Source organism: Erythrolamprus reginae, chromosome 1, assembly GCF_031021105.1.
Source record: "Erythrolamprus reginae isolate rEryReg1 chromosome 1, rEryReg1.hap1, whole genome shotgun sequence".
In the NCBI taxonomy this organism is placed as follows: domain Eukaryota; kingdom Metazoa; phylum Chordata; class Lepidosauria; order Squamata; family Dipsadidae; genus Erythrolamprus; species Erythrolamprus reginae.
This window is the reverse complement of record NC_091950.1, coordinates 216,060,198-216,075,347: the sequence shown is the minus strand read 5'-3', so window position 1 is coordinate 216,075,347 and position 15,150 is coordinate 216,060,198. Positions and strand designations below refer to the sequence as shown.

The 15,150-nt window shown below is 38.6% G+C and overlaps 1 protein-coding gene across 1 annotated transcript in view; it reads left to right on the top strand.

Annotated features, from left to right (window-relative positions):
- The window catches only part of ERBB4 (erb-b2 receptor tyrosine kinase 4), a 1,218,240-nt gene that overhangs the window by 958,562 nt on the left and 244,528 nt on the right, over positions 1-15,150 (top strand). The window contains exon 16 of the mRNA XM_070732179.1: positions 8,485-8,559. Within this exon, the coding sequence (XP_070588280.1) occupies positions 8,485-8,559 (75 nt within the window). The remainder of the gene's footprint in view (positions 1-8,484; positions 8,560-15,150) is intronic.

Here is a 15,150-nt window from a genome sequence, read left to right as displayed (position 1 = left end):
GGAGCTTTTTACAGTTTGCTTTATGTGATTTTCAGATCTTCACTAAGCTCTTTATTTAGCCACACTGGCTTTGCATTCCTTCGCTTTTCTGTACACTAGAATTATTTTCAATTAAACTTTCAATATGTTTTTCGAAAGTTTGAACTTTGTTTAAAAATTCTCCTCAATCCTCTTCTTTTTAGCTTCTCCTACCATGGTATCCCACTTATGTTGCTTGGTGTTTTTTAATCCTCACATTTTATAAAGTCGAAGATATGTGTTTGAATGTCTTCAGTTTTAAAATAGGTTCTCTTAGATATTATGTCATCACTTTCTCTCAGTCTTTCTCCTACTTCCGTATCTTCAGCTAATTATAATTCCTAGAGTTAGCGAAGTTGAATTAGTGTTGGTTAGAATATCTTTATAAAGGCAGTGAAATATCTATGCCTATATTTTTTTTCCTTCACCATATTAATTGAATAAAGTGTCACCAAAATAGAAAACCGTTATATCTGGCAACCAACATAATCTGCAAAGGTTTTGCTTTAGGCATCTGTGATTACATTTCCGCTTCAGTTCTTATGGTACATGACTTGTGTTTAGTACTCTTCTCCTAAATGTATTAAAATGGCTCTTGTTAGCTATGAATGTCCCTTGTGTGGAAGTATTCCCAATGCTTCTTATGATGTAAGTTGGCACAGATACAGGATCTCATTCGTATTTATTTAAGATCCTTCTTATTCCTGATTACCATGTTTTGGCATTAATGTTCACAAAGCAGATGTCATGAAACGCCATTTAAAACAAAGTACCCTTTTCCAGAAACTTCAATGGAATGCATTTCAAAGGATAATGCTGATGCTTGAAGAACCAAGCCCTTTTATAAGAGTACTTTCTGAATGAATCATTTTTTAAAAGCTACTAGACTTGCTGAATTTGATCCAGATATCAGCCAAATGTGTTGATTAGGCTACGAAAGCTAGAAGGGATTGTCGTTTATGGAAGCTTTTCTTCTCTGTAAACACTAGTGAACTTTGTGCACTTTTCTCTTAGTTTGGGAAGCCTCCTTTTTTTTAAACCTTGTAGACTAAACAAAAATAAAAAGTTAACAAAGAAAATCAGTAACTTGATTTCTATTTTACCATATCTCCATAAACTTCTCAACCATCAGAACTTGTTCTGTCATGGTGCAGGTGACATTTAATAACATATTTTTCAAATCAAGTTTGATTCCTGATGATTTTATAGAAGCGCCTGTGCTGTTATCTTGGCAACAGTACAGAGGGTATAGAGAAGAGCATTTTCAAATCCAAAGAATTTTTCTCACTATGGTAACTCGGCATGCTAGCAACTGAAGTTGTGTGACTTCTGAACAATTAATATAGACCACTCGAGTTATTCTACATTGAATGCTGGACAATCTCTAACAAAAACCAAGAGACAACTAACAAATTAATTTTGTAAAATAATAATTCACAAGAGGCTTTTATTATTTTGCTGCTAAAATTAAAGCAGTAAATAATTCAATAAAATGTTGATGTCAACAGCTGTTGCCATTCAAAATGAGAGTTTTCTGCTGGTTTTGCAGCTCTAATTACAACAGAGCTTGCAGGGAAATTAAACTAAGAATGCAAAGATATCCCAGAAGCTGTGGTAGAGGTAACTTCTATTTGGTCTTTTAAGATCTGGGTTATATGGTTAAAAATAATTATTATTACTGGAAAGAATACAAAGCACTTCAGAGGGTTAGGGGTAAGCAATAATGGAAGATAGTTTTTTTTATAGCTGAATATATATTTAATGTTAAATATAAGTGCCTAAAATAATATTAGTTCTGTTCTTGAATCTATAAAACATCTGGAAATAAAGAATGTAACGACTGGAATTTTTGCACCCTTCTGCCATTGCAATAGGAATGGAAAATTCTTTACTTACTACATGTCTTTATATTAATTGTTAAAAATACAAGTAGGGGCAATGAAAATATTGGTTTAAGCCCATTGGTGAGTTTAAATTCAGTTCAGGTGGATAGAGCAGAAAATTGTTCCAGGCAAATATCTTATTCCTCAGTCCCTTGTCCCTTGGGGCTTTCTCCTGAAATTTCTGGAGGCTGTGGTGAATGCATGTAGGCAATAATACATATATATGAAACCATGCCTCACTGATGTTCTCCTACAGACATTTTATTTGGAAATCCCCTTCTAATAAAATGACACATACATTTTTGGAAGGTTGCCAAGCTACCAAGCTCTGAAAAAAAAATGAATTTTGTCAATTGTCTCTTCTAAACACCTACCGTAAAATAGAAGCAAAAATATATTCTGAAACAGACATTTTGGCTTTTGATAAATCAACCATGATTCATAATAATTTTCTGATTATTATATTATTAAACATGAAGCAACCATATTATCTTTTCAGAACAGGCTACAGGTACCATTAAAAATCACTTGCTTGTATTAATGCTAGTAGCTAAGCAAAATAAAAGTATGACAACTATTTTTTAAAAGCTATTCTTATAAATACAACTCCTTTAAAATATGTCAGTGTGCCATTGAATGATAATGGGGGACTTAAGTAGTCATAATGCATATCTGAGATGCCTTATTTCTCTCCCTGCCATCAGAGTTTTTGTGATCTGTGCTCTAAATAAATTAATTTACCTTTATTTTATTTTATTATTCATAAATTTTCTTCTTCCTGGCTTTTTTAGAATCAATAGAATCAGTGACTGAGATGGTATATCTGGCCTGATTCAGAATAAGAATGATGGTGAAAAAAATCAAAATACTTCTCTAAAAGTCTTTAATTCTCTGTGGTAGCTTGGCAACTGGAATTAAATTGGTATAAAAAGCCTGTTCAGTATGTGCAGAGTGCCATTGCCACATCATTCCATATCAGCCTTGTAAATAGCATTCCAACAAAATATTTGATGTATAAACACAGACTGGTAGGCTTGGCACCCAAAGCCTAAATACTCAAAGCAAATGCCTTTGTTAAGATTCCCTAAAAAGTAGGGTGAAATCCTTTTCTTTACCCAAGCTTCATTCTCTGGGGAATCTTCTCCAGCACATAATCTTATATCTCCCTTCCCAGGTGATTTCAATCTTCAAATAAATGATCCATCCATTTGTGGCCACTGTGGCTAGGACAATAAGTCATATCCCAGCCGCCTCTGGTTGGGAGCTCTTGTTGGCTCCCTGGGGTGTTTGCCACCCCACCCAGGAAATCTGATGGTGTCTGCCTTCTTCACCATCCCTCCAGGGTTATTCTGACCAGGTTCCAAACCAACCAGGTCTCCCAAGAGGCATTGGTATTGGGATTTTCTGTGGTGTGCAGGGAACTCCATGTCACCACTGCGTTTGGCCACATCCTTTCCCTAGAGCCAGCATAATCATACTCCACTTTATATCAAAGCCGCAGCTGTGGAGATGGTCAGTAATATTAAGGATCTGTGGGTGCAGATAACTAACATGTCTCTTCATACGTTATCTTTAGTGTAGTGTGCAAACCCATGTTTGCATTTCCTGCATTGGATGAGGAGAGCACAACTTTCTCCTTCGATCCTGGCCACTTTTTACAGAGGCATGATTGAGAGCGTTTTAACAAACTGCATCACTGTTTGGTTTGGTGGCAGCAGTGCCTTAATAGAAGGTCCATACAGAGTGGTAAGGGCAGGTGAGAAGATTATAGGAAGCTCAGAAGAGGTTTCAAAGTAGCTATTATCAGGTCTACTGCTAAATTCTGTAAAGCTTTGTCCCTTATGCCATCCGTCTTATAAACTCACATGATCCTTCCTTCCTTCCTTCCTTCCTTCCTTCCTTCCTTCCTTCCTTCCTTCCTTCTTTCCTTCCTTCCTTCCTTCTTTCTTTGCCATATATATATGCGTTCAAATTAGACTGTGATATTTCTCTGTGTCATATATATGTGTATGTGGGTATATGTATAATGTTTATCTTTTGAGAGTGTACTTATTAGTGTACATTTAAAGTGTACTTTACATTCTGTGCTATGCTGCACTACACTATGCTATGCTATGCTACCCTACCCTACCCTGTCCTATCCTATCTTATCCTACCTGACAATTGTTATTCTTATACTGGTCTCTCTGCTATGCAGCAGCATCCTACTGATTGGTTTAACTTTGTTACTGGGTTAACAACTAGGTCCCTAAGCACTGTTCCCTCTAGTGTGTGTGGGCACGCGGGCATGCAAACCCCCGCGTAGTGGAGCGGCGCCGTTTCTCCCCACCCGACAGATGATCTGCCCCTCCCAAGCTGTTGACCAAGGAGAAACCCCCATGGGGGGCTCTCTGCCTCAGGGCGAACTTCTGCGCCCCGCCATGTGCTGGGGGGGAGAAAGCTGAGCACTCCGCCATGAACTTTAAAGAGAAAGGCGGAGGGATGGCGAGGCAATAGCTCCGGTTTAGGCAGTGCCGCAGGAGTGTGTGTGTGTGTATCCTGTGGGTGAAAAAGGATGGTTATTCCCATTGCTTGGGTGACGGCGCTGCCCAAACTGGAGCTCTTGCCTCGCCCTCTGCCTTTCTTTTTAAAGCTGACGGTCAGCATCCACCCCCCAAGGAAAATGGCTCTTTGCCTGCTGGAGAGGTGGAATCTGCCACTGCCAATGCAGCCACACCCCCTACCAGAAGAGATCCTGCCTCTTCCCACGCCTCCCTCCAGGTCCTGCAGCACCTGCAGCACCTGCTTCTGGATTATGACGAGAGAAAGAAAAAGGGAGAGGAAAGAGAGAGACAAGCAGAAATGAAGATGAGAGAAATGAGAGCAAAAAGGGAGGAGAAACAAATGAGAGAGAGAAGTGGGGAGGGAGAAGTACACAGAAATGAGAGAGACCTGGAGGGAGAGAATGAGAGAGAAGGAAAAGAGGGAAAAGAGAGAAAGGAAGAAAGAAAAGGGAAAGAGAGGGAGGGAAAGAGAAGTGGAGAGGAAGGAGGCAGGGAAGGAAGGAAGGAGAAATGGAGGGAATAAGGAAGGAAGGATGGAAGGAAGGAAGGAGAAATGGAGGGAATAAGGAAGGAAGGAAGGAAGGATGAAATGAATGGAGGGATAGAGGAAGGAAGGACTTTTGGGGAGGATATTTTTTTTTCTGTCAACATACATTCAAAAAGTACAGTGTGTCATCTAATTTTCCATGAATAAAATGTGGTATTTTGTTAGCAACTAATATCAATCATCAAAACAGTTGCAAAAGTTTTTTTTCTAATTTTGTCATCCAGTTGCGTTTTCTTTTAATTAAATTCCCTCCTTAATGTTCCTTCAAAAAGTACACCACTTATATTTCTAACTTATTAACCAATATGCCAAAGTGCTTCCTTCTTTCTTTATACATTTTTCTATAAACCAATAAAACCTTGTATAGCCAATCAGATGTTAACAAAAAAAAATTAAAAACAAAACATAAACATATATGAATTTCAGACTTCCCCCCCTAAATAGCACATTGACCTAATCCCAAATTTAAAAATTATTTCAACCCATCTAACATTTAGCCAACTAATATTTATATACATTTCTTACTTAATTATTAATCTTAAATTTCAGTCAATTTGAGAAAAGAAAAAAGGGGAAAAAATCTAAATATTCTCTATTTTCAATCAATTAAAAATCGTTAACATCATTAATCTCCCCAACAATTCTAAATTCAATTCCATTTATGCATTAATCCAAATCAGTATCACCTACTATATATATTATTATAATCAATGCTTCTAACTTTATTAAAACAGAACTGCAATTCCTAAATTTATATATCTAAATAGAAAAAATAATTAAAGTTTAAAAAAGAGCAAACAAAACAATACTCCAAGCTTAATCAACCCTTCTCAAACTCCAGTTTCTTTAATCTGAGCAGAACTTTGAACTGAACCCTTTTCTTTTTTATTTTTTTGTATCCCTTTTTAATCCCCTTTTCCATTTTATTCTTTCTATTCTTCCTTCTAGGAAGGAAGGACTTTGTGAGAAAAATAAAGGGGTTATTGGATCAAACTTTGGACAATTGACAACGTAGTTATGATGGTGGCAATGTCCCAGGGTTATGTGAACATCTTTTGGGATCTTCTGACAAGCAACTGCAGGGATTCACTTAACCACTGTGGTTCTGAAGGGCATTTTAGGCAAATCCTTAGTTGTAGCCTAGAATGAGATCCTTGGATTGCATTGTTTCTATTCAGCCCCTCACTATGATTGACTGTTGATCCCATGGTGCTCTTTGATTTTCTGAGTAGCTCTGGGTTATGAAAAGCACGTTAGAGAAAGATGAAGGGTATATATAACCAAACAAGGTTTAGAATAAGAATCCATTTTAGACATTACAGCATGACAATAGGAGTAGTAAAACAAAGTTATTCTTCTACTCTTATCATAATGGTCATCCAAAACCTATATTTAAGGTGATCCATCCTTTCCCCTTCCTTGTTGGGAAGTCACAGCATCACCTGGAGGACCCAAATAGGAATATTCTAGCTATCTGTCTATATAGCTATCTGATCAATAGTCGTTGAGATTTGCTTATAGTTCCCCTGTGACTAGGCAAGTCCTATTAAAATACCTGAGGTATAGCCTTGCAAGTTTAGCTGGGATGTTTTAACCCACTACCCTTTTGTTAGATCTATGCTTTTCTTGTCTAGGGTGGTGCCTGTTGAAAAATGAGCTGACAGCTCTTACCAAGAAATCTATTGCACAGATCCATCTTGTATATTAGCCATGCCTGCTCCTGGACTGAAGAGGCCACCTATGAAAACAATACTTTGTGCCTTAGTCACTTCACATGTGGACTATTACAATATGTTGTAAATGAGATTTCTCTTGAAGATCCCTTGGAAGCTGCAAGTGCTCCAGAATGCATCAATGCAGATAGTAATGGATACGCCAGACTATTTGTGTGTAATACTGTTGCTCATGAACTGCATTGGCTACCACTTAGCTTCCAGATGCAATTCAAGTTGTTTGGTTACCACAAATTAAGCCCTTTACCTATAGAACCTGATTGTCTGGAGTGACTACATATCTCTGATCATTCCTGCCTGTCCTATACAATCCAACAAGAGTTGGTTTGCATCACACTCATTAAATCTTAAAACTTGATGGGAGCAAGGAATCAAGCTTTTTCCTGTTGCAATATCCCCCATATGTTTTGCTTTGGGCCTACCAGATCGGAACAAAGAAGCCCCCATGAGCAAAGGATTCAATTTAAACACTTTTATATAGTTAAAGATGCTTTCTACTGACAGGAGCAGACTTTTCAATTTTCCCATAAAGATATTCCTGTCTGCTTCTTGACCTTCTGACATGGGCCTCTAATAGGGGTTCCTGATCTCCAATGTCTCCCTCCTGCTCTGAGTCAGACATTACCAGCATTGGGGTATCTCCATCCTCTGGAGGTTTCCCAGATTCCTCCGGTTCCAACTCTCCCACACTCTCACTCTCTCAGTTGGCAAGAACACTGGCCTAGGGTACCAAGACAGGCCCGGTTCATCCTCCACAGAATCTGTCACTAACTGCCCTGATTGTGGACCACTCATAACACCATAGAGAAGTATAAGACTATCTTCATAAAATGCTTAATAACCTGGCTTTCCCCCAGGCCTTCGGTTAGCCTTTGATATAATTTTACATGTTAACCTGATTATTTTATTATTTTTGTTGCAAAAGCACTTCTTATCTTTCTTATATTGTTTCTTACTAGTTAAATGTATCCTGCTGTGCAGAGCAACTTAATGGAATTTGGTATATTATAAATGTGATCAATCAATTCATCAATCAATAAATACCCACACACACTGGATGAATATAATTACTTTTTATCCAGCCTTGATAGAAGCAGCATAATTGAATGGTAATTTTGTTTCTTGAAATAGAGAAAATGTTAGTTGTTATCTTTTAAGCCCTAACCGTAATGTAGTCAGTAATGATTAAATTTATTGGGCTATTGTATTATGGTACCATGTAGATCCTTGCTTTGGCAGGTGAAACTTGGCTCTGACCATTTTTGCACAAATTCGCAGTTATCTTTACTGAGGTAAGTAAATGAAGAATCACAATTTGTATCCACAGTGATTTAGTCTTGCAATTTTACAAACAGCAGAGCATAATACAAGGCACTTTGAAGTGGAAAACATTTGAAGCAATAGTTTAATGACAATTGAGGGAATATTGTAATGTAACTATTTGGAGCAAGGAAAATGGAAGGATGATGATGATGATGGTGATGGTGATAGTGATGATGATGATGGTGATGATTCTGCCTATAAAATGCCTAATGCATGTTTTCTTTTTCTCTTTTCTCCCTTCCCCCACCTTCACCTGGATTCGCTGCAGGTGCATAGGCCCACGCCTCGAGGACTGCATTGGTTTCATGGATAGGTACTTGCTGAGCACTTGCTCCTCTTGCCACACCTCCCATGTTCCATGTGTGCGCAAAGGTGCTTGTGTGTGCATGGCCCCTGTGAATGGTGAATGATCTTTTCTGTTCTGTAATTGCCTGCAGGTGTAGAGGCCCCACTAGGCATGACTGCATTTACTATCCGTGGACACGCCAGTCCACATTACTCCAGCACGCTAGGTAACATCAGCCATCTCAACTTTTTGTTCTTTTTGTTCTTCTTTGTAAGAAGTAGAATAATCACATTACCCAGTTTAGTGAGTGGGATCCTAAATTTGTATTCACCCATTCAAGTCTTTTTGGGTACTTTCTACACTAGTGATGCTTACGCATGCACCGTCAAATGTAAAATTGTAGTTCCCACCTGCTTTCATGATTCTTTTGTAATTCGAATGTTAAAAATATACTTTTAGTGACGATTTAAATGAAGATTGTATAAGGCAGACTGAAGTCCTTAAGAGATTCCATAGCCAGTATTCAAACTACACTACCTGGTATGGAAGGTGGGATAAAACTTGTTGCAACAGCAGCAGTATAAATAAATGTATAAACATTCCTTATGAAAACTAGCCTAGTGTAGTGGTTAGCGATTAGACTTGAAACCAGGAGACACTGAGTTCTGGTTCTGGTTTAGATACAAAACTGGCTAGGTGATCTTAGGCCACTCACTCTTTTAAAACCCTAGGAAGCAAGCAAAAACAAACCACTTCTGAAATCTTGCCAAGACAACTGCAAGGACTTGTCCAGGCAATTTCCGGGAGTTGACTTTGAAAAAATAGAATGGATCTTAATTTTCCAAGTAACACCCCCAACAAAACAAATTTCCGAGGCTTGAGTTTCCTCAAAGTTCCATTTTATTAGAGATGTCATATTAGCACATCTGGAAAAACCTGAATCTGAGAGCTTCCGGGTTTTCTCCACCCAAAAGAAAATTCAAGTTCCTGCCCATCACTTACATGTTCATCACACAATCCAATCAGGCACCATCCAAACTGAGGATGCCTCCTAGTCATTCCATCGCAGCTGCAGAGTAAAATGGCCTTAACTTTCTGGAAAGAATATTATATAGATTACTATGTATCATTTACTGCATACAATCCCCCCTCCCATTTTCCCACAGTAGAAATTATTTCAGGCCTGGATACAAAAAGTAAAAGATGGCTTCCAGGCCTCACACCATTCTGATCATATGTCCCAAACTAATCAAACTGATTAATGTGATTTTCTGCCTCAAATATTCTGCACTAACCTTACATTCACTGGCCATTTTTTTTCTCTTTAGATCAATGTCATCTGTATGTAACAATATAATTGTTTTTATTACTTGTATTTAGATATAATAGTTGCTTCTGAGAATATTGAAGGAATTGTCTTAATTATCTGATTGATTGATTGATTGATTGATTGGTTAATTAATTAATGTAAATCTTGAGAGGTGTTTGTTTTTATACTCACCTATCTTAAAACCCTGCTGTTCTGTTCGGGTCTATTTGACCCGAAACAAACTTTGAGACCCTGTTAAAAATTTTCCATGCATATCTGAAAGTTGAAATTACATGACTTTGCCTCATTTGAGGGGTTCTTTCTATGAGTATTTTATTTTTGGTTTCTTAGTTTTTGCTGGGCGCAATGATTATACACTTGTTCTGTTCCCAGGTCTATTTGACACATTGCTTAGGCTTGCAGATATGGGCAAAAGGAATATGTCCTAATGATGGCTTACTTCTGAGCATAGAATCAGGCTAGGAGCTTACTGAAGTGAGCAAAAAAAAATGATATTTATGATTGGGAATTAGATTGATGATTTTAGCATGCTTATTTAATAAGATTCCTCACTGTTGTCCAGGAATATATACACAGTAGATATTGCTTGAAGGCACAAAAGAACTGTACTGATCCATGCTAACATATACGTAGACTTGGAATTGAAAAAGCAGAATAGGTACAGGAATAATCCCCTATTAGCTATCAATAGTAAGGAGCCAGATGTGTCCCATTTTTTGCCAGTAAAGAATTCCCTCTTACAGAACAATTGGCAGAAAATGGACTCATCAGCTTTAAAACCAGCATTGGAAGCACATGCCAAGAGAAAAGAAGAGAGGAATGGAGAGTGTGCCAGAATTAGCTGACAATCTTTGGTAAATTGGCAGATGACTCCTAGCTTGCTTATTGTTGTTCTTACTAGCTGTTCCAAGTTTTTGCCATGCACTTATTATGGTCATTTTTTGAATGATAATTTTAACTGTACTGGGAATGAGTTTTATTATCACTTATTGTTTGAAAATCATGAAAAACTGTACTGATGAATACTATAGTGATGAAGGGATTTTTAAATAGTCAGAATCTCCGCACAGAAAGCATCATATACCTGCCTTCACACTGCAGACTATTTTGAATTTTGCAGTCCAGGTCTTCACTCAAAAGTGCATAGTCTTCTATGGCCCATGCTTCATAAATATTCAGTATCTCTGAATTTAATGAAAAGCAAACCTATAGGTTTTCTTCTACTGTCATCTATGAATAAGGGGTGAATATTTTAAATAAACTTAGAGTCTCATTTTATAGTGATTTCATGGTATTTTTACCTGTCCACAGGATGGGAAAAGTTGGCCTTTGCTCTCTTCCAGGGTGATTTTCAATTTCCCAGAATAGCTTTCAGCACTGAAATTGCCTGAAGACCTCCTATTTGGGGGTTAGCTTCCATGCCAGCCAGCCCACTACTGATACAATGACTGCTTATGAAATCATTAGACATGATTCTATCCAGGAGGCACACTCCAAAGTTCTGCCACCTGAGATCTTTTGTCACAGTACTCCCCTTGCAAGACTTATCTTCCACTACTAGGCATGCCTTAGTCCTATGAAATATATAAAAGTTATGCATAACCATTGCCTTCCTGGTATGTTATAATAACTACCTGGAACTTCATTTGTGTACCAGATGAGATATCTTCAGCCAGAAAGTGATGCAATATCCAAAGCCTAGCAGCCCAACTGAAGAGCTAATTCATGACTATATTTTGAAAAAATGCTAACGTTTCAATTTTCACAGCAAGCATTCGAGGTATAATTAAGAGCAAAAGAATCCATAAAATGAAAGGGAACTATTTTTCCTTTTCTGGTAGTTAAGCAATCATAATGTGGCAGACATAATCAGCATAGGGAAACAATGTTTTAATATTTCCTTCTCTAATCAAATGCATGTATTGATTTATACCCTAAATAATGGTCCCCCTTATTTTCACATATCTCCTTTTAACTAAGAGGAACTAATTAGCCAAGTCTTTCCCACAGAGAAATGGTGGGGTAAAACTGTGTGCACATATTAATGCTCTTCATTTTTTTCTTCCAGTTGAAAAAAAGCTTTCACACCACCTTTTACAAATACCAAGCTTTCTTTTTTTGTTGACAGTGTATGTATACAAAAGCTAATTAACAGCAAATCCTTTGTAAAGCAGTGAAACCTTTTCCTCCTTGTGTTTGATAACCACTTCACAGCAGGATTTCATTATAATTTCACAGTAACTCAGCAACACAGAATATACGTTAGCAAATGAAAACTTGCCATTAATAAGTTTTGCATGTTTGTAGATGACTTAATTTTTATAGCATTATGCTCTTCTATGTCGATTACGGTTTTCCATATGTTCCAGTTGTTTATAAGTTAATTGTATCCTATTTAATTAAGGAAAAACTACTTAAGCGAGGGTTATTTTTTAAAGGCATACCGTAAATAGTTCTAGAGGTAACATTTTCTAACCTGAAATGAAATGATTGATTTTTAATCGACAAAATCCTACTATAAGTATTTGCCAATTACAATACGTTTTTCGTCAAAGTAGCCAGTCAATGATTATGATAACTGTAGCTCTCATGCAGCCAATATCAGAAAAACAGTTCAGCAATTTAAATATTTACCATTGAACAATCAAACTGAACAAGTGACATGACTTAAAACTGTTTTCATCACATTTGTATCAACTCTTTCAATTTTGATACCAAGTTAATCCTATTGCTTTAAAAAGATTAAACATTCATTAACTATTACTCTTAAATTAATATTAGAAAATTATAGTTTAGTTTATTAGATTTGTATGCCGCCCCTCTCCGAAGTACAAGAAATTGTACTTTAGAAGTGAGTGATATAACAATAGTGACATTTTTAAAATAATGTAAGTGTTTCTGTTGAAGAAAATGTTTTGTAATTTCCCCAGATACCCATGTCTTTCTTCACAGAAGGAGCCATATCCTGAAAGCAGAAAAAGAAATAATCTGATTATGAAGTAAACAGTTTATTTACTTCATAGACCAGTAGTAGGCAACTTGGAGTTATCCAATGCTTTGGTCTATACTTTTGCTCTGGGCTATACATCCAATTATCTTGGATTATACACATTATAGTCCAAAATAACTAGAGGGTACCATGATACCTGCCTCTGGCACACTATATACTTCTACTGTGGTACCAACATTAATTTAAATCTCTGTGTCCTCAGGAGTGGTTCATTTTCAAGTTAACTCTTAATTTTTTTCCCTTTCTGGTTTTTTTGGTAGTGGTGGCAATAGGGAATTTATGTAGAACACTGAGATTGTGTTTATTCTAAGCTTAACTTTTTACAACTTCATTTAGCTGTAATTACAAACAACACCTGAAAGGTAAGCATCATTAAGAGGAGAAGAAATACAAAATCTGCTACTTGGGAATATTCCAAGATTCTCTAGTGCCTCATTAACAGCAAAGGCCCAAAAACCTCAGTAGATGAACTTACATGCTAAGCCTAAATTTCTGCCACTGTTTGCAGTTTCATCCCAAGGACGACCACCTGTTCTGAAGAGCCTTACTGTTTATTAAGTTGAGAAACAGAACCTATTTTTAACATAAATATTAGCTTGCACAAAGTATCTTTTTCACTGTGGGGATAGCTGTCAGTGAACTTGGATCAGATAGCGTAGCAGAATTAATATACCCAAATCACAGCATGTTTCTTTTTGTACAAGAGGTAAACATATTTTGTGGTTACTTACTTGAGTTCCTTTTAAAGTCAGCAGGGACCATATACAATCATTTAATGAATGCAAGCTTCATCTAGCCTGATATTTAGAGTCCAAATTCTGAGACCAAAACATAGTGCAAAAGTTTAGACAGAGAGATAGATATATTACCCTATAATTATATGGGATACAATTTTATATGCTTCAAATAACTGACTCCTTTATAAAATATTGTTATGTAGACACTCATTTCATGCTTAACCCTTCTTTTTATAGGAAGAATGACATAATTACATACACACCTGGATCTATCTGGAACAACTGCAGTTGTCTCATGCAGTTACTCTAGTTGTTACTTGATCAGTGCTTTTCTTTTCCTCAATTTCAGAGAAAGAGATAATTGGATTGATTCAGTAGTGGATTCCCACATCTGTTTGCAGGAGAGGGGGAGTAACGACACAGACACAAGAGCTGGATTTAAAACTGGGTCATTTTTATTAAAATAAATTTGCATAATTTATTAATTAAATCAGCATAATTAACATAATTAACTATGACCCTAACATGGACCCGCGGGGTCAAACAATTGCTTCCGGGGCGGAAAATGACGTATAATAAACTTCCAGGGGCCCTCCCTCACCTGAGACCATGCCATGCACTTGCATGTGGGAGGTCCCGCCGGCTACCCCCTAAAAGGGGAATTAAATGGGCAGGACCCAAAGACAGGTTCCCCCCAACTGCTCAGGTCACCAATACCACAAGCTTTGTAGAGAACCTGTAAATCATCCCCAAAGATGCCCAACAGAGAACATGCAGTTGCTAAACCACCACCCAGTTTTCCGTCCCTAACCTGCCATGGAGCAGGGGTCAGATCTCTATCTTGGCCCCCCAACTCCCCCCTCTAACTGCACCAGCTCGCGCAGTGACTGCTGCAGGTCCTGTAAGAAAATGGTGTTCCCCTGATCTGACAGGTGAACACTGCCAGCCCGGTAAAGCCACGGCTGATCACTGGTGATGTGGGGATGGGCCACTACAACCCCACCTAACTCCCTGACTATCCTTCCCAGGGCCTTATTAACTCCCCGCCTAACCCAGTGAATGGCCCTAAGGGAAATGGCGACCCTCCAGGTGATCCTCGGGAGGACCTCAGACCACACCACTTGCGCGGTGGGCCACACAGTGCGAAGCCACTGCGGGTCATCGCAAGCCTGGCAGATCAAGGACAGACCTCCAAGCATGCACAGGTCATTGCCACCAATGTGCCAGACCTGTCACCTGGGCGCAGCAATGGGATGCCACCCTCGCAGTACCACCTGGGTGCAGCAATGAGATGCCGCCCTCCCAGTACAACCTGGGGGCAGCAATGGGATGCCGCCTTCCCAGCACCACCTGGGCGCAGCAATGGGATGCTGCCTCCCCAGCAATAGTGGTAGAAAACCCTTCCCACCGCACGCCTCTTCTCCCCCAGCCAGACGACGGTGATCCATCAGCCCAACGACAATTGGGTCCCCCCGGCGGTTCTTGTTGCTGAGCGGTCAGCCCCAAAATGTCACGCTGTGACCACAAAGCAATGCCATCGGTCTCGTACTGGTGGGGCTAACCAGAAGAGGTGAACCTAGCCTAAGACCTTACCCTGAACCCTCAGCCGGCCGTTCGTACCCTAAACAGGCTGCTGACCGCCAGCGGCCGATTTCCCGAATCCACCGTATCGAGAAACCCCTAATTGCCGCACTAGTGGCAGCGGCGATACGGAACAACGTGTTCCATAGCCGACGGGAT